This window comes from Dendropsophus ebraccatus, chromosome 11 (genome assembly GCF_027789765.1).
Source record: "Dendropsophus ebraccatus isolate aDenEbr1 chromosome 11, aDenEbr1.pat, whole genome shotgun sequence".
Classification (NCBI taxonomy): domain Eukaryota; kingdom Metazoa; phylum Chordata; class Amphibia; order Anura; family Hylidae; genus Dendropsophus; species Dendropsophus ebraccatus.
Genome location: NC_091464.1, coordinates 81,048,669 through 81,076,564, shown reverse-complemented (window position 1 = coordinate 81,076,564; position 27,896 = coordinate 81,048,669). Strand labels below are relative to the sequence as shown.

General features: G+C 43.4%; 1 protein-coding gene across 3 annotated transcripts in view; it reads right to left on the bottom strand.

Annotated features, from left to right (window-relative positions):
- Positions 1-3,118: 3,118 nt before the first annotated feature.
- Positions 3,119-27,896, bottom strand: part of FANCB (FA complementation group B) — a 55,366-nt gene continuing 30,588 nt past the window's right edge. For 2 of the 3 annotated variants that reach the window (XM_069946132.1, XM_069946131.1), the window contains exons 3-9: positions 27,553-27,708; positions 22,049-22,129; positions 18,935-19,063; positions 14,409-14,572; positions 12,324-12,772; positions 7,689-7,932; positions 3,119-3,741 (exon numbers count right to left, since the gene is read on the bottom strand). In XM_069946132.1, coding sequence (XP_069802233.1) covers positions 3,324-3,741; positions 7,689-7,932; positions 12,324-12,772; positions 14,409-14,572; positions 18,935-19,063; positions 22,049-22,129; positions 27,553-27,708 — 1,641 coding nt within the window. In that variant the 3' untranslated portion in view covers positions 3,119-3,323. The remainder of the gene's footprint in view (positions 3,742-7,688; positions 7,933-12,323; positions 12,773-14,408; positions 14,573-18,934; positions 19,064-22,048; positions 22,130-27,552; positions 27,709-27,896) is intronic. The other variant, XM_069946133.1, reaches the window with a different exon arrangement.

Here is a 27,896-nt window from a genome sequence, read left to right as displayed (position 1 = left end):
CTAAAACTTGTCGTTTTATTGTAATCTGTTTCTATTTTCTGACTTTAATTTTATTTTTTCGTACATTGTTATGGGGGCGCCCGTATTGCCTGGGCTGTTCTTAACAGCATTTAGTGACATGCTTTACAGCAAGACTCATGGACATAGACGACAATAAACAGACTTTGTCCCCTTGAGATGAATGTGAAACATTAGTGCACTCTGTGACCTGTCATTCCAGGGAGCTGCTATTGTCTCCTCCAGAGGTGTAACTAGAAATGTCTGGGCCCCATAGCAAACTTTTGATTGGGCCCACCCTTCCTAACTGACCACTTAGCTGTAAAATCTAGTCATAACTGCAAGCGCTTGTCAGGAGTGCTTTCAGTTAAAGGGACATTTGCAGAACCCCAGAGGCCCAGCTTGGCCACTTGATGCTCCAAATGATGACAGCTCAGGGGGCTCAGCGTATTGCAGAAGCAGGCAATGGACCCCCCCCCCCCCGATGTGGTGGGCCCCATAGCAGCTGCTTTGGCTGCTACAGTGGTAGTTACACCCTTGTTCTACTGTTGTCACATGACGCTGCAATGCTGTACAGATCACTTTACAGCAGCCTCCTCTTATCACCACAGACACAACAGGAAGTCTCAGCTTAGTTTTAGCCCCAGTGGTGAGAATGAGAACTGCAAGATATCAGGATTATTTTATAATATAGATAGAAAAATGGAAAATTATCACCAAAAATTCTTAAAAAATATGTGTAACATAAAAACATTATTTACACAATAATTCATTTTCTGATGACACATTCCCTTTAACCATCACAGGTTAGTCTGTATTTGCAGCAGATTAAAGACCTCTCTAGTGTCTGGAAGATTAAGGCCGCTCACAGGAAATAAAATAATATACAAGGGACTACATCTGTTTACATTTTAATCTATCCCTTCTATTGAATTTATGCTGTTTCTACATTATTTGCTTAGAGAATTCGCCCCTGGGGATATTAGAGGGAATCATCTATCACTTGTACACAGTAAAATACATAAGATAAACTCTTCACGCCATGCAAAAAATAAAAATCAATCTAGTTATTTTGCTTGAAGAATAAGGAGACATTAGAGACACGTTACATAATTGCTTTTAGCCCAATATTTAATAAACATTTTCCTCTGAACACGTGTGCTTGGCTTCCCAGCCGTGACTTGAGATGTATAAAGGAAAGCGACGTTCAAAGGATGCCATAGAGACAGAGCCGCGTGCTGTACTAATACGGTTGATGGATTTTTAGCACATTTTACAGGGGTACTCCAGAATGTTTTTCTTTCAAATCAACTGGTGTCAGAAAGTTAAATAGATTTGTAATTTACGTCTATTTAAAAATCTCAAGTCTTCCAGTACTTATCAGCTGCTGTATGTCCTGCAGGAAGTGGTGTACACAGTCTGACACAGTACTTTCTGCTGCCACCTCTGTCCATGTCAGGAACTGTCCAAAGCAATAGCAAATCCTAATAGAAAACCTGTCTTGATCTCTACAACAACTTCATGCAGGACATACAGCAGCTGATTAGTACTGAAAGATTTTTTTTATTTATAGAAGTAAATTCTAAATCTTTGGCACCAGTTGATTTGAAAGACCCCTATAATAGGCTAGTCATAGTCAGGGCACCTTTAGGTTATGTTCATGTAGTGTCCCAGCACAGGGTGCTGTCTATTGCACCTGAGAAAGTAACTCCTTCAGGTTCACACAAGTGGGAGATGGTGTATTATTGTGTTTTCCGCACTAGGTATCACTACTGTCTTTGTCTAACAGCTGAAGGAGAAGAAGGGTTAACTATGTTTTGTACCAAGTGTTGTCTTCTAACCACTTACAGGTGCAGGTGCTTTCTCTCTTATGCTATCCTATCCTCTCTTTCTCCACACACACACAGCCCCCACCACTCACAGAAGGGTTTAGTTAGCCACTGTAGGAGGAGTTAGTTCTTGGTGGGAGGAGGTAGGGAGTCTTAGCCACGTTCTCAGAGCGAGAGGAAGCAGATAGGAGAGTCTCTGCTGAAATTAAGCCAGCAACCTAAAGACTTTCTTTATGCAAGTAACTACTTAACTATTCAGTGCTAAGCTTTCACCAGGGGAGAGAAGCCAAACAGGGACTCACCTTGCCCACGCCAGGAACCTTTCTAAAATGTGCAGGGCACTTACTTGAAAGCTATAGGAACTGACCCCAGTGGGACAAAGGTACGGAACTTCTACGTATTCCACTGTGCAGTGAAGGACAATTGGGAAACCTTGGGAGTCTGCTTCGCCCAGATAACAAAGGCCTGGGGCTCGTATTACCCACCTAGGACGGGAAGCCCGCAATAAGGGGGCATAAAGTGGTCAAGGACTAACAAGTCATCCGTGAGTATGAGTCTCTTTCACTTCTGGTCACTCAAGAGCACACTACTACACTGGGCAGGGCCCCTCTGGCATCGCCTCTCCTCTCTTTCTCTACTGCAAAGCACCGGTATTCCTTCTGAACTTTCAGCACCTAAGTCTTCTGTAAGATTGGTACTGATCTACGGCACTGTTAATACGTGTACTTGTTGCACTATGTTTATTCAAAGTAAAGTAACTTTTTTTGCTAACACACTGGACTCTGGCTTGTCTATTTCGCACCTGCACCTACACACACATCTGTACACCTGGGTTAATCTCTTTTTTGTGCTGGTGAGATGCCAATTGTCCGGGGTGGGTCCAACACCAGGCTACCATGACAAGTGCCCAAGTGACCCTAGACCCACACAGCTACAACACCACCATACCAGCTGACCCAGCAGGTAAAAACACCATTCCCTCTCGCCTTACTGCATTCACACTGAGCAAAATTGGCGGAATTCCGCGGCTGAGAATACCGCCTACTTCAGTGTCAAACAGTGTGTGTATGGAAGGGCTCACGCGCCTCACAGAAATGACATATCAATTCTTTCAGAGGAGAGCCAAGCAAAGCGGAGGCGCGCAAGCCCTCCAATACACACACTGACAGTGAGGAAGGCGGGATTCTCAGCCGCAGAATTCCGCCGATTTTGCTCAGTGTGAACAAACCTTTATAGTATTATCTTATTGTGTACGTAAAGCACCAAACAGAAACAGATAATAATAACAATAATAATTATTTAAAAATCCATTAACAACATGTTGTTTAATAGCAGCTGGCACCGAGGACACAGGGACTGAGGAGTAATCTACAGCAAAGGTGAAACATTACATTACATTCAATAACCATAGCGAACAAAAGCACATACATACAGTGCGCTGGAATACAGAGAATCACGCACATGAATGTATAAAAATACCCCACGAATGAAACCCGATCATATATCAGCTACATTACAAGCCAGTGCATCGGACGCCATTTGTATCTGAGCTATGCTGAGCACGTGGTGTCTGTACATCTCTCTGCTGACAGATAAAGGAGCGCCCAGCCTGATCTGCCTCTGCTCCCTCCTCACATCCTCCCGGTACTTTTGTACTTGGTCTTTTGTATCAGACACACCATCAGTAGCGCTGGTGACTTCTCCTCCCGCTTCAAGGTTCAGGTTTAAGTCCCTTTCAACTTCACTTGCAGCAGCGGACGCCAAGCTTCTTAAGGCGCTCAGTTCTCCTTCCATAGACTGCGCCAGGTCCATGGTCGTGGTATTTAGGTCATCCCGTTTCATCACTCTTACCGCACAGGTTGGCGGGAGAACACATCTAAGGCTATGGAGACACTGGAGAATGACTGAATTATTCCTGGATGACAAAAAGAAAAACATAGCGATAAAGTACAAATGATGAATTTTTTTTCTGCACCAGAATACCCCTTTAACACAAAGTAGAAATTTCTATGAATATCTTTGGCCCTCAACAGACAAGAATCATATGTGAGCCAGCACAGCTCCCAGCTTCCCCCTATGTAAATATATGCATTCTGCTATAGTGCTATTATTCCATTAAAAAAGAGAGACACCACAACTAAGCGTACTCTCGACTAGTGGTGTATTCACACAGACAGATTTATCTGACAGATTTTTGAAGCCAATGTCAGGAATGTATTTGAAAAGAGGAGAAATCTCAGTCTTTCCTTTATGACCTGTTCTCTGTTTATAGTCTGCTTCTGGCTTTGGCTTCAAAAATCTGTCAGATAAATCTGTCTGTGTAAACACACCTTAAGGGTGTTATTACACTGGCCGATGGGTGTCCGATAATAACTGTAAACGAGCGCCGATCTGCTAGATCTGCGCTCGTTTACTGGGCCTATTACACGGCCCAATTATTGTTTAACAAGGGCTGCATGGAGATCGGTAACGATGTCCTTGCAGCCCTTGCTTAAACTTTATACATTACCTATCCAGGCTGCAGGGCTGCTCTTGCACTCTGCTTCTCACGGGGTCCCGCGCGCAGGGTCCAGAGCCTGTGAGCTAAGCTTATAAATACAGGTGGACAGATACATGCCTGCCACTAGAGGGAGCCCAATCCTCCAAGCAGGGAGATTATCAAAGCACAGTGTGACCCAGAGCAGGTGGGAGTAACGGACACGGCCGTGTGTCAACAGGAACTGTCAGGGAGCAATAGATATCACTGCATCACACACCCGACAATGTGTTGTGGATTTAGTTACGAATCGGAGCCATAATATAGATGTGAGCAGAGCCTAACCCTAGTGATATACAGATTTGCCTTTCACATTGCAAATACAACAAATTATACATCTTACGCAAGAATATAAGAAGAAAGAGAAACTTCTTTGAATTTGCAGCCAATTCTGTTTGGTTTTGAAGCAGATAAAGCACGGTGAGTGGGCCTCCCCTGCCGATTCCTCACACCGGCCGCAACCAGGCAGCCGGATCAGATAAGTTTTTTATGCAAACTAAAAGACCGTTTTATTTGTCACTAAATTCTTGTGAAGTTTCACTCTTTCTTCAAGGGATTACAGGAAATAAACAAGCTGTCCATACTAATGAATGTTATTCAGCAAAGCAGCTCCTTCTATCATCTCAGCTATTTGCAGACTACTGGACTGAAACTACAGGCGGCTTCACTGAATTTATTTTATATTTCCTAGAAAAGGAAAGCAGAGTAACGTCCTCAAGACAAGTTAGAATGATAAGGAGTATATGATGTAAATAAATATCAATTATAAAATACAATGTAAGTTTATTAAGAATAAATATATATACACACAACTCAAAATACTGTTCTGGTACCAGAAGACTATAAAAAGATAAAAGCAAAACAATGGGAGTAGTAGAAAAAAAATTGTATACATAAAGGTGTAAAATAAAAATAAAAACAATGATAAAAATAAACATTTATAAAAATAGATAAATAAATAAGGTCCAAATGATGATAAACAAGTAAAAATCATCATCATTCATCATTTGGACCTTATTTATTTATCTATTTTAATGTTTTTATTTTTATTTTACACCTTTATGCATACAATACTTTTTTTTTTCCTGCTACTCCCATTGTTTTGCTTTTATCTTTTTATAGTCTTCTGGTACCAGAACAGTATTTTGAGTTGTGTGTATATATATATATATATATATATATATATATATATATATATATATATATATATATATATATATATATATATATATATATATATATATATATATATATATATATATTTTTTTTTTTTTTTTTTTTTTTTTTTTTTTCTTAATAAACTTACAATGTATTTTAGAATTGATATTTATTTACATCATATACTACTTATCATTATAACTTGTCTTGAGGACCTTACTCTGCTTTCCTTTTCTACGTACTACATACAATCCTTGGGGTATAGGATTTAAGGTTAACCTCGCCAAGTTAGTGGTTGGTGGGGCAGGAAAATAATCGTGCCTCTGATGCGCCGCTCCTGGGTCCCGTTCACATTAGCCGGTGACTTGCCCCTCTGCTAGCTGCGTGTCATGTCCCCGGCTCAGTGATTGCCTGCCCAGCCAATCAATGACCGGGGCGGGATACCAACCCAGTCACTGAATGGCTGAGCCAGGCTGTGATGTTTCAGCTGAAGAAGCCGGGTAGGTGACATGTGAAGCTGAACGGAACCTGGGAGCGGCGCATCAGAGGCACAATTTATTTCCGGCCCCCACCAGCCTGCCTGCAGTTTTTCTCCTTCCATGGGAATTCTCCTTTATGGTGCGTTCACACCTACAGGATCTGCAGCTGATTTTCTGCAACAGATTTCATTTAAATAACTGAACACAGCATCAAATCTGCTGCAGATCCTGTAGGTGTGAACGCACCCTTAAAGGTAGTTTTATTGCATTATCAGGCAAAAAAACACAAATGTGGCCAGCTCTCCTACAACACCAGTCACACAAAAAGTGCAACAGCTCACCGCTAATGGCAAGATACAGACCCAATACAGATATGAAAATCACCTTAAGCAGCCCCCCAACTGCTAAGAAATCTCCATAAAAATAATGAGGCTCTTGGTTACCATTCGCAGATAGTGTGTACCATCCCACCACAATGAGGTGGCCTCATGCCAGGATGGACCCTACACATATAACAAGCCTATGCTTTGGGATCCTGCTTGCAATAGGCTTATTATATGCCATGGAGAGGACTAAGTACAGTGTAGGTCCATCCCGGCATGAGGCCACCTTGTTGTGGTGGGATGGTACACACAATTTCCAAATGATAACAAAGAGCCTCATTATTTTTAAGGAGGGGGGCTGCTTTTAGTGATGCTCATATCTGTATTGGGTCTGCATCTTGCCATTAGTGCTGAGCTGTTGCATTTTTGTGTGTTTGCATTCACAGGCGCAACGTTTCGGCCGATCCGGCCTTTATCAAGCAAACAGCTCAAAAAAGCATATAGAACAGCAAACACGATGTACTTGTCTATACTATAAACTACCTTAAGAGGATCCACTGATGTGGAGCTGTCGCTATTCTGCATTACACTCAGTAAATACAGCAACATATGGCACATGACAAGCAACTAGAGTACAACACTCGGCTATGTTTGTCAGTGTCACAGACGTCGAAATGAACAGCATGGTGAATGCTCGACTGCAGTTTCATTAAAGGGGTACTGAGGGGATTTTCTTTTCTTTCAAATCAACTGGCTTCAGAAAGTTATACAGATTTGACATTTACTTCTATTCAAAAATCTCCAGTCTTCCAGTACTTATCAGCTGCTGTATGTCCTGCAGGAAGTGGTGTATTCTTATCAGTCTAACAAAGTGCTCTCTCAGGACCAGTAGCAAATCCCCATAGAAAACCTCTCTCGCTCTGGACAGTTCCTGACATGGACAGAGATGGCAGCAGAGAGCACTGTTGCAGACTGGAAAGAATGCACAACTCCCTGCAGGACATACAGCAGCTGATAAGTACCGGAAGAATGTAGATTTTTAAATGGAAGTAATTTACAAATCTATATAACTTTTTGACACTAGAATGTAGAAATACTTTTATTCTCTGGTACAAGGAGTCATAGAGTCCTTCTGATCTGCTGTAAGCTTGAATGTCTCCTCTGCACTCTCCACTGCAGCACAGCTCTCATTCACTTCAATGGGAGCACTGCTACTACACAATAAAGGCAGCTCATGTATATGATGGAGCTGTGTGTCCTCTAAAGGGTCTAATGTCTTCTGCCAAAGTGCAACTGTGAGTGATATACAGTAGATACTGGACCTGCACACCATCATCACCAACTTTTAGCTTTCTTGTAAAATTACCTGTAAAATACAGTGAGGGTTCCTTCACACGGCGTCTTGGGATCCCAGATTAAGAGAGTCCTATGAAGAGATCCTTCCTTCCTGCAGATCATAATTTCAGGCATGAGCTTTAGGGGCTCTCCACACATATGAGCCCCCATCCATTCAGCCACCGATGTTAATGTGCAATCACGTGATATAAGATGGAGGGAACACTTCTGAAATGCTGAGAGAACAGCAAAAAGATCTTCCAGACTCCAAGATCCTAGCATCCCAAAACAAGAAAAGAGGCAAATTTAGTTGAGAATTTCTTTATAATTATTCTTAAGGGGATAATTCACCTAAAAAAAATTTCTTTTAAATAAACTGGCACCAGAAAGTGACAGAGATTTGTAATTTACTTTTATAAAAAAATCTTAAATCTTACAGTACTTACCAGCTGCTGTATGCCCTGCAGGAAGTGGTGTATTCTTTCCAGTCTGGAGAGTAGGAGAGGTTTTCTATGGGGATTTGCTACTGCTCTGGACAGTTCCTGACATGGACAGAGGTGGCAACAGAGAGCACTGTGTCAGACTGGAAAGAATCCACCAGAAGTAAAATTACAAATCTCTGGCACTTTCTGTCACCAGTTGATTTGAATTTCTTTGGTAAACTACCAATTTTATATTTATTTTATTAGACAGCCAAATCCTTGGGAAGCAGTAAGTTGGTAAGCTGGACCAATGCTTCTAATGGTACACACATAGGGGGTAGATGTGGCGCACGTTACCTGTAGATTTGTAAAGTGCAAGTACACATGGATGAGATTTACAGATACAAATGATGCTCACATTTTAGATGCAGAAATATGAGCATACTGCACACTTTGCGGCATTCTCTTTCTGATTTTTACCACTTTCAGCGCCCCCTGAAGCCGACCTGACCAATCACTGGCTGTAGTGCTGTCTTGTCCCGGCCAGTGATTGGCTGAGCAGCCTGTCACTTCAGAAACCGCTCTGCAGTTCTCACAGCGGCTGCAGGCAGTGAGCAGAAGCGAGGAAGACATTAGGGAGCGGGCAGAAGCACGGGGGAGCGTGGACAGGTAAGTATATACTTTACTGTATTATTCTCATAACACATTCATTAGCCGTATTTTTAGGCAGGACCAAAAGACACGATCAGCTGATGATCATTGGGGGAAATTTATCAAACATGGTGTAAAGTGAAACTGGCTCAGTCGCCCCTAGCAACAAATCAGATTCCATCTTTCATTTCCCAAAGAGTCTGTGAGGAATGAAAGGTGGAATCTGATTGGTTGCTAGGGGCAACTGAGCCAGTTTCACTTTACACCATGTTTGATAAATTTCCCCCATGGTGTAAAGTGAAACTGGCTCAGTTGCCCCTAGCAACCAATTAGATTCCACCTTTCATTCCTCACACACTCTTTGGGAAATGAAAGGTGGAATCTGATTGGTTGCTAGGGGCAACTGAGCAAGTTTCACTTTACACCATCTATATCATAAAAATGAAAGTCTGTCTGTCTGTCCCATATAGACTTCCAAACGCCTGAACCGTTTGACCCCAACTTTGGCACACAGATACATTGGGTGCCCGGGAAGGTTATAGCGAAGGTCCCGTCCTTGCCAGATGTACAGGAGAGGAAGGGGATGCAGAAGAGCGCCCCATAGAGATGAATGGGAAAATCTCCACACTGCACACACAGGTGATATAATTAGCTGCAGCTGTGCCCAGCAGTAAACGGCAGTTGGGAGCCTTAGCAACCAATAGGATTACTACTTTCATTTTTACAGGGAGCTGTGGTTGCTAGGGCAACTCCCTCACAACATCCACAGAAATAACTGGTACACCCCCTACTCCATCTACTGTATACAGTACATGTATACAGGACCCCCTACTCCATCTATACATTACATGTATACAGGGCATTATTACCAGCTGCTGCTGCCCTAAGCACTAAACCTGAAGATTGGTAGATAATAGTTCCAGAGGTCACATTTAACACCACCATATCAGACCTGACCAATACTGCCATACCAGACCTGACCAATACCACCACACTGTGACTGGATAACACTGCCATACCAGACCTGACCAATACCGCCATACTGTGACTGGATAACACCGCCATACCAGACCTGACCAATACCACCATACTGTGACTGGATAACACCGCCGTACCAGACCTGACCAATACCACCACACTGTGACTGGATAACACCGCTATACCAGACCTGACCAATACGGCCACACTGTGACTGGATAACACTACCATACCAGACCTGACCAATACCACCACACTATGACTGGATAACACTGCTATACCAGACCAATACCGCCATACTGTGACTGGATAACACCGCCAGACCTGACCAATACCACCATACTGTGAATGGATAACACTGCCATATCAGACCTGACCAATACCTCCATACTGTGACTGGATAACACCGCCATACGACACCTGACCAATACCACCATGCCGTGACTGGATAACACTGCCACACCAGACCTGACCAATACTACCATACCCCCCTTCGAAAAGACACTAGATTTTCTGGCAAGTCTGAACAGGAGGTGGAAGACTAGAAAAATAAAAAAAATTTAAAAGTTGTTTTCTTCCCCCTGCTCCCTGGTGCTGTGCCCATGCAAGGTGCTGCCCTAGGCAGACTACGAGTGCCTAATGGTAAATACGACCCTGCAGGTATACAGGACACTACAGGTATACAGGACCCCAAAACTATACAATACAGTTGCACGGGACCTCCACCAACTATATACGACAGGTATACAGGACCCCAAACTATACACTACAGGTATACAGGACCTCCACCAACTCTATACTACAGGGATACAGGACCTCCACCGACTATATACTACAGGGATACAGGACCCCAAACTATACACTACAGGAATACAGCACCTCCACCAACTCTATACTACAGGTATACAGGACCCTCAAACTATACAGTACAGGTATACAGGACCCCCGAACTATATACTACACAACACTACAGGTATACAGGACCCCAAAAGTATACACTACAGGTATACAGGACCTCCACCAACTATACACTACAGGTATACAGGACCCCAAAAGTATACACTACAGGTATACAGGATCTCCATCAACTATATACTACAGGTATACAGGACCCCAAACTATACACTACAGGTATACAGGAACCCAAAACTATACACTACAGGTATACAGGACCCCACACTATACACCACAGGTATACAGGACCCCAAACTATACACTACAGGTATACAGGACCCCAAACTATACACTACAGGTATACAGGACCCCAAACTATACACTACAGGTATACAGGAACCCAAAACTATACACTACAGGTATACAGGAACTCCACCAACTATATACTTCAGGTATACAGGACCCCCGAACTATATACTTCAGGTATATTAGATCTCCACCAACTCTATACTACAGGTATACAGCACCTCCACCAACTCTATACTAAAGGTATACAGGACCCCCACCAACTCTATACTACAGGTTAAAAGGATCCCAAACTATACTTTACAGGTTTACAGGACCTCCATCAACTATATACTACAGGTATACAGGACCCCAAAACTATACACTACAGGTATACAGGAGCCCCAAACTTTACACTACAGTTATACAAGACCTCTACCAACCATAAACTACAGGTACACAGGACCCCCAAACTATACACTACAGGTATACAGGACCCCCGTACTATATACTACAGGTATACAAGACCTCCACCAACTATACACTACAGGTATCCAGGACCCTCAAACTATAAACTACAGCTATAGAAGACCTCCACCAACTATACATTACAGGTATACAGCACCTTCACCAACTATATATATTACAGGTATGCAGGACCCCCAACTATACAGTACAGGTATACATGACCTCTATCAGCTATACACTGCAGGTATACAGTACTTCCCAAACTATACAGTACAGGTACACAGCCCCCCCCCAATTATACACTACTGGTAAACAGGACCTCCCTCAACTATACAGTACAGGTATACAACCCCCCCATTACACACTACAGGTATACAGGACCCCCTCAACTATACACTACAGATATACAGCCCCCCACCCCACCCCCAACTATACACTACAGGTACACAGGATGGATGTTTGAGGTTTTTAGTTTATTTCTAATGTGCATAAGCTACAATTTACATAAATAGTGCAGAATTGTCGGGTATATAGGGGCATATAGGGCTACTGGCGATTTCCCCAAAACAAAGAAAACAAGGACATAGATTGGCCTCCTGGGCACCTTAGAATAAATCTAATTAACACACTGAAACTTTATACCCGGGCAGCGTTGGGTACATTTTCTAGTGTTTGATAAATCTCCCTCATTGTCTTTATTACACGGATCGATAATTTGCCGAATCGGCCTGATCATTCTATGTAATAGGGCCCTTAGACCCAGCCTCCAATTAAGCCAGGCAACAATGCTACCCACTGCCCCACCATACTGTGTATACTTTATCCACATTCAGTTTATTTCTTTCACATCAATTCACAAGTTTAAACTTTTTCCGGAGTTTTCTGTATAACTTGTGAATAATAAGCCTTTGTGCCCGGGCGCTGCTGAATAATTCACAGACGTTTTCTCTTGTATCTTATAAATTTACCTTGACAGTGCTCAAATACATTTATTGTATGTTTTCCTTTTAAAACATCTTCAAGGCTTAAGGAAAGGCTCTCACATGGTACAGTCAGCGTCTCGCTTCTAAGTAAACAGTCAGGTTGAGTTTTCCTTCTGGCGTGCAGCAGTAACGCACAAGCAGTGTTATTAAGTGCCAACAGCGGCGACAGCTCGGTGACAGCAGTAACTGTGCACTCCAAATCCTTCTGATAGGACGGAGGGCAGGCTCTCCGACAGCTATTCCCTGAAAGATTGTCCTTACTCTGGTAGTCGAGTCTTTGTTTCTTTGCTGTGGGTTCTGCACAGCGCAGAGGACGTGAGTCTCGGCCAGCCCTGACGGCCGATTTTAGCACCTTGGTTTGACACTTGGTGACTGGGGAGGGCTGTGCTACTTTCTGATCCATTATAAGGGATAAGCCAATGTCACGCAGCGTTCTATAAAAAAAACAGAAGAACAGCAAGGTAAACAAGCTGGCATTTCTCAATGTGAATGTGAAACATGAACAGCGGAGCGCATACGGGAAACTAATAACCGCAATGTCAAAATCGGCATTTTCCAACACAAATAAAATTTGCATTAAAAGGGATAGTCCAGAGCAAATCTTTTTCTTTCAAATCATGTGGTTTTAGAAAGTTAGATTAGTTATAGTTTTGTAATTTACTTCTATTTAAAAATCTCCAGTCTCCCAGTACTTATCAGCTGCTGTATGTTCTGCAGGAAGTGGTATTTTCTCTCTAGTCTGACACAGTGCTCTCTGCTGCCACCTCTGTCCATGTCAGGAACAGTTCCTGACATGGACAGAGGTGGCAGCAGAGAGCACTGTGTCAGAATGGAAAGAATACACCCCTTCCTGCAGGACCTACAGCAGCTGAAAAGTACTGGAAGACTGGAGATTTTTAAATATAAGTAAATTTACAAATATATATAACTTTCTGAAACCAATTTAATCAAAAGAAAAATATATTTTGGCGGAGTACCCCTTTAGGGGTTTTCTGGGGACTTTTTTTAACATATAAATCCAGGTGTTGCAAAAAAATAAATAAAATTAGAGTAAAACGTATTCATCTGCACCAATCCACCCCCATTCTGACTGTGCCCTGTCCTATACATTATGTACTACCTACCTAGCCACATCAGTGACCTGCCTTATCAAGAAAGACAGGTTCAACAGGCGCGGCCAGCTCAAATTGAACACAATAGTATATATCTTACAAAGTATTTTAAAAAATAAAAAAAAAACACTAAAACAAGGATATGGCACAACGCGTTTCCAGGCCGGACTGGCTTCTTCATCAGGTGCATGAGAGCTCCCGTTGCTTTATAATGGATTATTTCTTATGTTAAGAAAAAAAAGCTACAAAGTTTTAATTTTACTTTGTAAGTAAATGAACCAAGATGGAAATATAAAATTTGTGGAGATCTTTAAAGGGATATTCTGGGATTTTTTTTAGATTTCTGTTACAAAATCACAAAACTAAGGATTCCTTGCACAGCAGTGATTTTTCACATGATTGCATTGGATATTATAGCCAGCCCTATCCTCTTGAATGTTTAACTTTGCAATATAACTTTATTCAAGAAAAATTATAATTATTATTTTTCTTACATTTATACACACAGCGAGTGGTCGTTGACAGCTATCCCAGCTCTCTCTGTTACGGCTACAACGCTAGAAACATAGACTGCTTCCCCAACTGTAATGTCTATTCTAATGCAGGTATACATGTATTTGTGCCAAGGCCTGGGTTTGAACACCCTTGCAGTCCCCAACACAGCCATTGGGTGGCAGCAAAGGTGCAGTGTCGCCCCCTAACTGCTGCCAGTCAATGTATACATTTTCATTAATAAAGTTATATTACAAAATTACATAACTCTATAAAAGAAATGTTAAAAAAAAGTCTCCCCCCTCCACTAACTTATATAATGAATATGCTATCAACAGTTTAGGTCTGACTGTGGAGCATATCTTATTGTGTAGATACGTGTATACGGCATAACAACACGTACCATACTTTATTACCTTTTGTCACGTCTAACTCTATACATCATAGAGCTAAAATGCTGACTTACTCTGGTACTGAGGGCCTCAGCCTCACACCCACCACTAGTAAATCATCAACTATGCGATACCATATGGTCTCCACAAGTTGCTCAGAGTCAGACGCAAGAGAGTTATCCGGAGCAGGAGGATAAGGACAATTCTCTCCATCATCCCATAGAGACACTAGGCCTTCCTGTAATAGAAAGTCAAAGCGTATTCAGAATTGTTGGAATGTTTTCACAATGCTAATAAAGGGTATGTAACCCAGGCTAAGTGAAATAAAAAATAAAATAAAATAGTGCAAATATTGCCTGACCATTCTGTATATACCGTTCCACTGTGTCTTACTGGTTACCAGCTCCAGACAATCTCTGTGTGGTCAGACACTTCAGTCCGCTCTATGTCTTCTCATTTATGCTAACCGATGTAATGTAGGTTAGGCTGGGTTCACACTGTGTTTTTGCAATCAGTTTTTTTTTATCAGTTTTATGCAAAAAAACAAAAGAAAAATGGATGATCAAAAAAACATGCTTTTATGTGCATCCGTTTTTTCATTGACTTCCATTGTAAAGAACAGTTTTTGACATTTTTTTTTTATTTTTATAATGGAAGTCAATGGGAAAATGGATGGGCACAAATACATCTGTTTTTTCATCCGTTTTTTGCATGAAATAATTTGCAAAAACACAGCATGAACCAAACTGTACCAAAAAGTAGGGAAGGATTGGAAGGGAGTATAACTGCAGGAGCAGACTAGACAGGGTTTATTTGTAGTCAGTAACCATGGACACGCATTAGTCTGCACCTGAAATGTAAATGCAAATGGTAGGAAATTTCAAAGCGACTGTAACGCCAGGTACATTGCTTTAGGTTTCATACATGCGTGGGGATCCTGGTGGTGTGGTTGGTTTTCGAACTGCCCCGTTCTATTCCTGAGCACTGAACGGGCATGAAGCACTGGAGTTGGGCCTGCCAGCCCCCAGTGTGATGAAACCCCCGCCCCTTTGTGACGTGGCTCCATTAGAATCAAGGGAAGAAAGAAATAGACCGGCGTTGTGCATGAGAACTGGGTGGCGGTTCAAAAAAAATGATGGCAGAGGGACACTGAGGGACACAGGGCACTGGAGGGACACTGAGCATCCCCCTGCCATCATCCTCTCCAGCAGCCACAGCCCGAACAGCTCTGGGAGTCAGGTCGTGACATCACCATGTTATCCAGGAAGTGACATCACCATGTTATCCAGGAAGTGACAGCATTTCCTGTAATAAGTTTATATTGGTGAGTTGTATAACTTTTGGAGGGGCAACATCATACCTCCCAACTGTCCCGAATTCTGTTTTCGGGGTGCTGTCCCGCGGTCCCGGAACGGCACCCAGTGTCCCGCATTATATGTGGCCCCACCGAAAAAAACAATAAACCAGTAACTCACCTGTCCGCCAGTCCCAGCAGCTCCTCTCCTGGCAGAGCGCGCACTCCTGTCATCCTCCGGGGCAAGCAGCGGGGTACAGAGACACTGACTGTGCCGAAAGTGACCTACAGCCTCGGTCATGAATTACTTCCGGCACAGTCAGTGTTTGTATACCCCGCTGCCCGCCCCGGAGGATGACGGGAGTGCGCGCTCTGCCGGGAGAGGAGCTGCTGGGACCGGCGGACAGGTGAGTTACTGGTTTATTGTTTTTTTCGGTGGGGCCACACAAATGGGAGGATTGGCTACTATGTGGGGCATATATGGGGGATTGGCTACTATGTGGGGCATATTTGGGGGATTGGCTACTATGTGGGCACTATATGGGGGATTGGCTACTATGTGGGGCACTATATGGGGGATTGGATAATATGTGGGCACTATATAGGGATTGGATACTATGTGGGGCATTTATGGTGGCATTGGCTACTATGTGGGGCACTATATGGGGGCATTGGCCACTATGTGGGGCACTATATGGGGGCATTGGCTACTATGTGGGGCATATTTGGGGGCATTGGCTACTATGTGGGGCACTATATGGGGCATTGGATACTATGTGGGGTGCTATATGGGGGCATTGGCTACTATATGGGGGATTGGCTACTATGTGGATAATATGTGGGGCACTATATGGGGCATTGGCTACTATGTGGGCACTATATGGGGGATTGGCTACTATGTGGGGCACTATATGGGGGCATTGGCTACTACGAGGGGCACTATATGGGGGATTGGCTACTATGTGGGGCACTATATGGGGGATTGGCTACTACGAGGGGCACTATATGGGGGATTGGCTACTATGTGGAACACTATATGGGGATTGGCTTATATGTGGGGCACTATATGGGGGCATTGGCTACTATGTGGGGCACTATATGGGGGGATTGGCTACTATGTGGGGCACTATATGGGGATTGGCTACTATGTGGGGCACTATATGGGGGATTGGCTACTATGTGGGGCACTATATGGGGACTGGCTACTATGTGGGGCACTATATGGGGGCATTGGCAATTATGTGGGGCACTATATGGGGGATTGGCTACTATGTGGGGCACGATATGGGGGCATTGGCTACTATGTGGGGCACTATATGGGGGCATTGAATACTATGTGAGGCACTATGTGGGGGATTGGATACTATGTGTGGCACTATTGGGGGATTGGATACTATGTGGGGCACTATATGGGGGCATTGAATACTATGTGAGGCACTATGTGGGGGATTGGATACTATGTGTGGCACTATTGGGGGATTGGATACTATGTGGGGCACTATTGGGGGGATTGGATACTATATAGGGCATTTCTGGGGGGATTGGATACTGTATAGGGCACTATTCAGTCAGCAGCATGTGGTGACTGTAGGGGAGTGGCTATGGAGGGTTGCTATGGGGGCGTGGCTATGGAGGGTTGCTATGGAGGGTCGCTATGGAGGGTCGCTATGGGGCGTGGCTATGGAGGGTCGCTATGGGGGCGCGGCTACGGGGACCGCGGCGCACATGTCCCTCTTTGCAAAAGTTGGGAGGTATGCAACACAATACAATACAATACAATACTTTAATTATATAGCTAGCTTCCTAAAACAGACAATGAGAATTGAGAGAACTGACACTGCTATTACTTGGCATAGAAAACCAATATAAACCATAGTAAGAATTACAAGGCTGATGAAGTGGGAGGAGATTCCTGCACTGTCATCTATTACACCCCAGCTCAGCCGCATCCATACATTTCATTACTGCAGCTGAATCATGTGATGCCCAGTATAATCTCAGATCCCTCCTGTCAGCTCAGACTCCTCCCTTTCCCCTTCCGGCTCCACCCTCCTTGCTCATCTCTATTTCCTCCCAATAAGTAGACTGCTGCTGAAGATCTTCCATCTGCCCTGACAGTCCAGGAATGCGGTGACAGTAGGTGAGTGCACTGACTGATCAGCTGCAGTGTTATACATCGTCCCCTAGTCATACAGTCTGTCTCTTCTGTGTGGGGATTCTCCAGTGTATACTTTGCGATGCAGTAAGTAAGGGATGAAACCCCTCGCATGGTGACGCACTGCAGCTGTATTACTCTATAGTGCGAGTCAGGGGACAGAATTTCTCTGTCACTGATCTATCACTTAGGGCCCTATTACACGGGACGATTATTGTCTGAAGAATCGTTACATCGTTTGAATTTAAACAGTAATCGTTCTGTGTAATTGCAGGCAACGATCGAAAAATCGTTCGTATGTCGTTGATTTAGCTCTGAACCTAAAATTATTGTTAGGGTATATTCACACAAATGGACTCGCAGCGAGCTGCTCGCTGCGAGTCCGGCAGGTCCTGGCAGTTCCCACACACTATATACTCGCTGCGGTCTGAACGACCGCAGCGAGTATGTAATTCTACCGCCCTTAACCCCTTCTGCCGCCGGAGAGCAGGACGCCGGACCCGTGCAGCAAGGACAGGTAATGTATGCTTACAGCGGGGGAGCCGGGCGGGAGCAGAAGGGGTCAAGGGCGGTAGAATTACATACTCGCTGCGGTCGTTCAGTGTGTGGGAACTGCCAGGACCTGCCGGACTCACAGCGAGAATCTCGCTGCGAGTCCGTTCGTGTGAATATACCCTTAATCGTTTGCTAATCGTTCGCTGTAATTCCGCATTTTTTCACTAATCGTTCAGTGTAATAGCACATTGCCCATTGTTTTCCTTAGATCAGAAGGAATAAACGATCGCAACAACGATCGTAATAACTATCATATCTAACGACCATCGTTCTGTGAATTTCAGCTCGTTTGCGATCGTTTATTGTTAGTCGTTAATCGTTCAAAATTGTTCCGTGTAATAGGACCCTTAATCATATAACTCGAGGCAGAAGAAGTGCAGTGGTAAGACTCCGTCCCCCTCTCTGTTTCTGCAAAGCCATAGGCATCATGGGAAATGTAGGCTGCACTCAGAAACTGTATCAGAGGAATAAGGATTCAAACTTACAGACAGCTCTTGCGTGGAGCTTTAATACAATCGGACAAAATTTTTTTGTTACAGATGAAATTTTTTATATATATCATTTATTTGCAAAAAAATCATAAATTGTCACAGTACCTTCTCAGCAGGGCGGATGGCGGTCTCTAGGCCCAGGGACATGTTTACCAATGCCTGACATGAAGATTCCAGCACCTCGTCCTGGACCTGTATGTGGCGCTGCAGATCTTCCAGTGAAAGTAAATTTGCCTGTAATAAAAGGTGAAGTCTACATTTGATTACATGGTCACATCTGAATTACATCTATAATCTATAATTTCCTTTTATAATTTACTGAGGCAATAAAAATGTGACGGCTAGGAAACTTTATGACTGGACTTCAGATGACTGGAGGAGACTTGTAACAGGGTGTAATAGGGTGTAATGCCGATAATACCAGACTGGGAGGCTGTCTGTAATGTAGATGCTGTTACATTGATTAAATATGGATTCTCATCTACAAACGGAGGCAACACTGCTCTGTGCTGGATTTAAAGGGGAACTATTAGCAAGTTAGATGAATCTAACCTGCTGATATGTCCCTATTGCACAGGAGACGCTGATGAGGGAGCTATGTCTCTTACCTTCCTCCTCGGCACTGTAGTAAGACCGCTAGGAGCACTGCCCGCCCCCATAGCGTCGCTCCATTCATTATCATTAGAAAGGGGCAAATCACCACTATGGAGGCAGGCAGTGCTCCTAACAGTTTCACTGGAACGAGGGGTAAACGACTAACTGCCGGGAAACAGCGTCGAGGATGAAAGTAAGGCTAGGTTCACACTGCGTTTTTTTCATCCGTTTTTTGCCAAAAAACAGATGAAAAATACTGATGCATTTGTGTGCATCCGTTTTTCCTTTGACTTCCATTGTAAAAAAAAATGGATCAAAACGGATCCTTTTTTTTTTTTGTTTTTTTTTAACGGACACAAAAGTAGTGTCAGCACAAAAAAAAATGGATCCGTTTTGATACGTTTTTTTTTTTTTAACAATAGAAGTCAATGAAAAAACGGATCAAAACGGATGCACACAAATGCATGTTTTTTCCTATCCGTTTTTTGCAAAAAACGGATTACAAAAACGGATTGCAAAAACGCAAGCCTAGCCTTAAGGTACTTTTACACGGTGCGATAATTCGCCCGATCGCACGATTAACGATTTTGAATGAACAATGTTTTTTTTATAACGATCAGCGTTTAGACAGAACGATACATCGTACGGAAAATTCGCTATGCGATCTCACACATAGGTGAAATCGTTGAAAGAAAGTTTACACATGGATAGGAACATACTGTGACGTTAGTGCGCTCGAACATCATTCTGATCCAATTGGGGTCGTCCGCATTACCGCCACATCATGTTCATACTCGAACTTCCGCCCGCAGGAATTCACCACTGATGGGGTCAGTTGTCACCTCCCCCAATATGTCTGCTTCAGGAAATGCTGCAAACAATGCCGAAGCAACTTGTCTCAGAATATATGGTACTATGCAAAAGTTTTAAATAAAGTTTTTTTTATAAGAAGCTAAACATGAGAAAATGAGAAGCAGCATGAAAAAATATTTTATTAAAGGGGGCTTTTAACAAAAAATTCTCTTTTAAATCAACTGGTGCCAAATATTTGTAATTTCTATTTAAAAATCTCCAGTCTTTCAGTACTTATCAGCTGCTGCATGTCCTGCAGGAAGTGGTGTATTCTCTCCAGTCTGACACAGTGCTCTCTGCTGCCACCTCTGTCCATGTCAGAAACTGTCCAGAGCAGTAGCAAAGAAAACTTCTCCTGTTCTCCAGACTAAAAAGAACACACTACTTCCTGCAGGACTTACAGCAGCTGATAAGTATTGGAAGACTTGAGATTTTTTTTTATAGAATTAAATTACAAATCTCTGGCACTTTCTAGGACCAGTTGATTTGTAAAGAAAACATTTTTGGTAAACTACCAATTTAAAAGAGTAGTTGACACATGGAACAAGCTTTGTAAAACAAAAAGGAAATGTTAGATTAGAAGGTCAAGTTTTTTTGGACGACAATTTTCTACATTTCAACTACAAAGCAGAATTTGAAGAAAAGATGTTCCAAAATTGTTTGCAGATAGATAAGTGTGAAGAATGCCGAGATCCTGTGTGGAGCGAGGCCGTGTGCTTGGTCTATATCGGGGTCTGCAGAGCTGCATCTGTTATCAAACCTGTCCATATCCAACACAAGTGTGAACACGGCCCTACTGGATATTACTTGTTATTCAGTCCTGACAGCTTTAGCGACGAGTAAGGTTGATTAGGTTGAATGAGAAAATCAACTCGACGATAATAGGGGAATTTATTAAGACTGGCATTTCATACCTCGCCCTTAATGAAATCCGCGCCAGCCAAAGATGTGACAAATGTATTAATAGCTGCCGGCCGCTTAATAAGTCAGTGGCGTCTATGGTGTCTCTGAGCCACAAATTGAAATTGGCGGCTATGAGTGGGAGTATATTACAGGTGCAAATGATGTCAGTGTCTGATGAAAGGTATAGTAAACCAGTGCCAGGTGACGCTCCTGCGCTCCTGCGCTCCTGCCAGTAAGCCCGGGATGCTTTGCTGTTCAGACACCACACTTCTGCATAAAGGATATGACTTCATACCAAAAAAATTAGAAATATCAAAGTTTTACCATTTTGTGTTAGGCTGGGTTCACACTATGTTTTTGAAATCCGTTTTTTTGCAAAAAACTAATGAAAAAAATAGATGCAACTGTGTGCATCCGTTTTTCCATTGACTTCCATAAAAAAAAAAAATATCAAAGTTTTAATGTTTTGTGTTAGGCTTGGTTCACACTACATTTTTACAATCCGTTTTTTTTGCAAAAAAACTAATGAAAAAAATAGATTGCAAATCATAGTGTGAACCCAGCCATTTTTGCAAACAGTTTTTTTCATCTATTTTTTTTGCAAAAAAAAAAACACAAAAAAGGATGAAAAAAACGGATGCCTTTGTGTGCATGTAATTTGATCCGTTTTTTTCATTGACTTCCATTATAAAAAAAAAAAGGATCCGTTTTTTTAACGTACACAAAAACGTAGTCGACCTCATTTTTGTGCCTGTTAAAAAACAAAGGATCAGTTTTGATATATTTGATGCTAGTACTTGTCCTTGTTGTAGGTGATATTGTATTGTAGCTGTGGACAAGCACAATAGAGAGCGTATATTATAGGCAAACCTGCAATCTGGCTTCCAGTGTCTGTAACATTAGAGAGTGATTTTCCTGAAATCCAAGGACATTATCATCTTTGCAGTCATCCTAAAAGAGAGAGCATCAATGGGCGTTCAGTTACCATGAAATAACATGTTACTATAGCAGAAGATTCGGATATATATAACACAACCATCCGCACAGATCAAGTGGAAGCTAAAGCAACATTTATAAGAATCGGTCTGACAATTCTTTTATTCTTTCAAAATCCAGCCAGGCTGCCTTCTAGTCTGGTGGAGATGCTATAAATAACAAAGAAAAAAGAAAAATAGCAACATAATACATGGGTCTCCCATTGAACATAGCCCTGTCAATATGGCCCATTGAACTTCTTTGGGGTGCGTTTACACGTACAGGATCTGCAGCAGATTTGATGGCGCAGATTTGAATCTGCAGCAGATCCACAGCAGATTTCATGAACCAGATTGGATTTGCCTTGAATCTGCAACTACAGCAGCTGGTGGGAGGAGTTTTCTGCTTCTAATGAATATCCAGGACTACTGAGCTCATGCACATAATGGAGAGGACTACTTATTATCCATGTTATTCAGGAGGAGATCTCTGGATCAGCTGCATAGAACTATGTAAGTGATACATCATTCTGTTCAGCTTCTCTCTCACTAGTCTTTGCTACCCTGAGATAGGACGCCATAAACCTACTGACAGACAGCAAAAATGCAATATGAACCTAGCCTTATGACACATCATAAGTTTTTAAATAATATTAAAAAAACATATGAGTCCAGCAGATAGCAGAGTTGCTGGCACTAAACCTACACTACGCAGACGTGCTTCTATGACTTTTATCTATACCAGGAAAGCTGCCGGGCACATCTGCCTTCTGACACGCATTGTCAGTGTGCGCTCATGACACCTGTGTATCCTCCGCACTGACTAGGTGTTTGTTTTTCACACTACACTTACCCCATCACAGTAATGACACAGGTAACCGTATTAATGGTTACACAGAGTATCTATAAGGTTATCCTACCCCACAAGCCCACAGGCAGATTGGTTAAATTGAGTGGAGGAGATGAAGCTCAGGAGACAATAATGTACTATAAAAATGTGACCGTGTCTGCAGATGAGAGGCCTAACAAGTGATATATACTGGGGGGGGGGGGGGGGGGAGGATGAGAAAGAGATGAATCCTCCGAACCCACCGGCAACTAGCTGACATGCTGCCTCCTCCCTATTCCTGCTTAGAGTCATCAGGGGGCAGGTAATGTGCCAACAAAACGGATGAAAGACAAGCCGACGGTGAATAATCACATGGTGATTGTAAAGCTAATTGTAATACAATGTTATATTTGAATAATCACAATTTATTGGAATAATATGCTATACTGGTCGGCCATATTGAATAAATCTGTTTCTATTTGGATATATGTTTTGGGCCATCCCCATTAACCCTTAGAGGACCGGGCCAATTAGAATTTTTGCGTTTTCGATTTTTCCTCCTTGTATTTAAAAGGCCATAGCACTTGCATTTTTTCACCTAGAGACCCACATGAGCCCTTAGTTTTTTGCGCCACTAATTGTACTTTGCAATGACAGGCTGAATGTTTCCATACAGTACACTGTAAAACCACAAAAAAATTCAATGTGTGGTGAAATTGAAGAAAAAAAAAAAAAACGCATTTCTTTTATTTGTTTTTTTTTTCGTTTTTATGTCGTTTGCCCTGGAGTAAAACTGACTTGTTATTTATGTTCCTCAAGCTCAAGTCGTTACGATTACAACGATATGTAACATGTATAACTTTCATTGTATCTGATGGCCTGTAAAAAATTTAAACCATTGTTAACAAATATATGTTCCTTAAAGGGAACCAATCAGCCCGTTTGGGCTGATATGGTTCCCTTGAGCATTGTATAAAGCACCTGGAGCGGCCATGGCACGTACCGGCCGCGGCCGCAGAAGGTGCTTTATAACGGAGAAAATGACTTTTATTCCCCGGCTTGTGACTAGATACGAGCGGGGAAGTAGTCATGGTGGGCGGCTCCCCGCTTGTATCTAGTCACTGCGCTCTGCCTGTCAGCACGCTCAGAGGGGATGATTGACAGGCAGAGAGGTCCGTTACTGGCCTCTCTGCCTGTCAATCATCCTGCCGAGCGTGCTGACAGGCAGAGTGCAGTGACTAGATACGAGCGGGGAGCCGCCCACCATGACTACTTCCCCGCTCGTATCTAGTCACGAGCCGGGGAATAAAAGTCATTTTCTCCGTTATAAAGCACCTGCTGCGGCTGCGGACGGTACGTGCCGGGGCCGCTCCAGGTGCTTTATACAATGCTCAAGGGAACCATATTAGCCCAAACGGGCTGATTGGTTCCCTTTAAAGTGACTCTGTACCCACAATCTGACCCCCCCCCCCAAACCACTTGTACCTTTGGATAGCTGCTTTTAATCCAAAATCTGTCCTGCGGTCCGTTCGGCAGGTGATGCAGTTATTGTTTTAAAAAACGACTTTTAATCCAGCAGCGCTGTGTCTAACGGCCAGGGCTTACATTAGTATATGCATTAGGCTGGCACACCCCCTATGTCCCTCCCCCCCCACCCTCTTCATGATTAGGAATGCTCCAGGCAGATTGCTTCCTATTCCCCACCTGTGTGTACAATGAACATGGGCTGGATCGTTAAGACACCTGTGCAAAGCTCAAACAGCAGTAAATGTTCCTGGATCATTTCTAATGATGAGGAGGGTGGGGATGAAGGACGGAGAGGTGGTGCCAGCCTAATGCATATACAAATGTAAGCCCCGGCCATTAGACACAGCGCTGTAAGATTAACCTCTTAAGGACATAGGACGTACCGGTACGTCCTATGTCCTCATTAGCACTTCAAAGCGGGGCCGCGCGGCGGCCCCGCTTTGAAGTGCCGCGATCCCGGGTGCCGCGTGTAGCCCGGGACCGCCGCTATTAGCGGGCACGGTCCGATCGCCGTGCCCGCTAATTAGCTAATCGGAGGCAGCTGTCAAAGTTGACAGCTGCCTCCGATTACCGGAGGCAACGTTTCCCTGGTGTCTAGTGGGGGAGATCGGAAGGTCCCGGAGGAGCGATCTCCGTTACTGATGCCGGCCGGGGACGCGTCCAAGATGGCGCCGTCCTCGGCTCGGCACTCGTTTGTTTCCGGCTGCAGCAGCCGAAAGCAAACGAGTGCCGATCTCATGGATCTCTGCAGCATATCTATGCTGCAGAGATCTCTATGAGAGATCAAAGTGTATATACTAGAAGTCCCCCAGGGGGGCTTCTAGTATATGTGTAAAAAAAAAAAAAAAACGTGTTGTTAATAGTAAAAATCCCCCTCCCCTAATAAAAGTCTGAATCACCCCCCTTTCCCCAGGTTTTAAATAAAAGTAAACAAATAAATAAATAAATAAACATGTTTGGTATCGCCGCGTGCGTAATCGCCCGAACTATTAATTAATCACATTCCTGATCTCGTACGGTAAACGGCGTCAGCGCAAAAAAATCCCAAAGTGCAAAATTGCGCATTTTTGGTCGCATCAAATCCAGAAAAAATGTAATAAAAAGCGATCAAAAAGTCGTATATGCGCAATCAAGGTACCGATAGAAAGATCACATCATGGCGCAAAAAATGACACCTCGCACAGCCCCATAGACCAAAGGATAAAAGCGCTATAAGCCTGGGAATGGAGCGATTTTAAGGAATGTATATTGGTTAACAACGGTTTGAATTTTTTACAGGCCATCAGATACAATATAAGTTATACATGTTACATATCGTTTTAATCGTAACGACTTGAGGAACATGCATAACAAGTCAGTTTTACCCCAGGGCGAATGGCGTAAAAACACATTTCCCCCAAATAAAAGAAATGCGTTTTTTTTTTTTCAATTTCACCACACTTTGAATTTTTTTCTGGTTTCGCAGTGTACTTTATGCAAAAATTCAGCCTGTAATTGCAAAGTACAATTAGTGACGCAAGAAATAAGGGGTCATGTGGGTTTCTAGGTGGAAAAATGCAAGTGCTATGACCTTTTAAACACAAGGAGGAAAAACCGAAAACGTAAAAACGAAAATGGGCCATGTCCTTAAAGGGTTAAAAGTTGTTTTTAGGACAATAACTGCATCACCTGCCGAACGGACCCCAGGACAGATCTTGGATTAGAAGCAGCTATCTGAAGGTACAAGTGGTTTGGGGGGGTTCAGATTGTGGGTACAGAGTCGCTTTAAAATCACTCTATTCCCAGGCTTATAGCGCTTTTATCCTTTGGTCTATGGGGCTGTGTCAGGTGTCATTTTTTGCGCCATGATGTGTTCTTTCTATCGGTACCTTGACCGCAGTCTGATTGCTTCCGGCTGCTGCAGCCGGAAGCAATCGAGTGCCGAGCCGGGACCAGTGCCATTACGGCGCTGAGCCCGGCCTGAGGAGGATGTGTCAATCGCTCCACCCCACTAGACACCAGGAATGGCTGCATTCAAGTAATCGGATGCAGCTGTCAACTTTTACAGCTGCATCTGATTACTTTATTAGCGGGCATGGCAATCGGACCGTGCCCGCTAATAGCCGCGGGCTATGAGCAGCACCCGGGACAGCGGCGGTTCAGAGCGCCGCCGCTGCGCGGTCCCGCTCTGGGCACATGTAGGTGGCCCTGGACGTACGGGTACGTCCAGGGTCGCCTAAGGGTTAAAGGGATTGTTCACACCCATTTTGTTTGGTTTCAAATCAACTGGTGCCAGAGATTTGTAATTTTCTTCTTATAAAAAAAATCTCAAGTCTTCCAGTACTTAACAGCTGCTGTATGTCCAGCAGGAAGTGGTGTATTCTTTCCAGTCTGACACAGTGCTCTCTGCTGCCACCTCTGTCCATGTCAGGAACTGTCCAAAGTAGTAGCAAATCCCCATAGAAAAGCACTCATTCTCTCCAGACTGAAGAGAATACACCAGTTCCTGCAGGACATATAGCAGCTGATAAGTACTTTTTTAATATAAGTAAATTACAAATCTCTGGCACCAGCTGATTTAAAAGAGAAAAAAAATAAATGGTGAACAACCCATCTTCTCTTCGATAAGCTGGAACCTTGGCCCTCCAGCTGTTGCAAAACTACAACTCCCATCATGCCTGGACAGCCAAAGCTATAGCTCTATACTAGGCATGATGGGAGTTGTAGTTTTGTAACAGCTGGAGAGCCAAGATTCCCTACCCCTGATATATGTGATAAGAACGGTACAATGAGAACACGGCAGCAGATTATGTCCTCGTTCGGAGGTAAGGACTGCTTGTCATGTTGCTTACTCGTGCACGGATGAACGGGATGACGCGGCTCGGATCTGATCCACTGCTGTGCTGGGTCTCACAGGACAAAATGGATGTGTCAGGCTGACCAGGAACAGGTCCGCACAGGTACATGCAGTCACGTATGAACAATAAGAAAGTACACAACGTACAGAATCCTTTGTTTAACCCTTTACATTGACAGCCGTGAGTTGGCCTGTCTTGTACACTCACCGGGTAGTTGATGTTCCTGAGGTCAGTGAGTCTGAACGCCCGGTGTTCACAGGAGTCGCCTGCATCTTCATTGAACAGCAAAAGAACTTGATCAGATCCGCTGCCAGCAAAATCGTCCACCAGGACCGTCCTAACATGGTGCCAGGTGGCGGCTGTCTGTAATGATGAATATATGCAACAAAGAACCATCACAACTACTGTAAGATTTAACACACTTCATCCTGCAGGTGACAGCTAGTCCTGTCCTTAAAGGGTCCCTGTCGTTATAACTCTCTAAATCAACGGTAAATGTGATATAAAGCAAGTCGGCAATTTACTGAGGGCCCTAATACACCGGACGATTA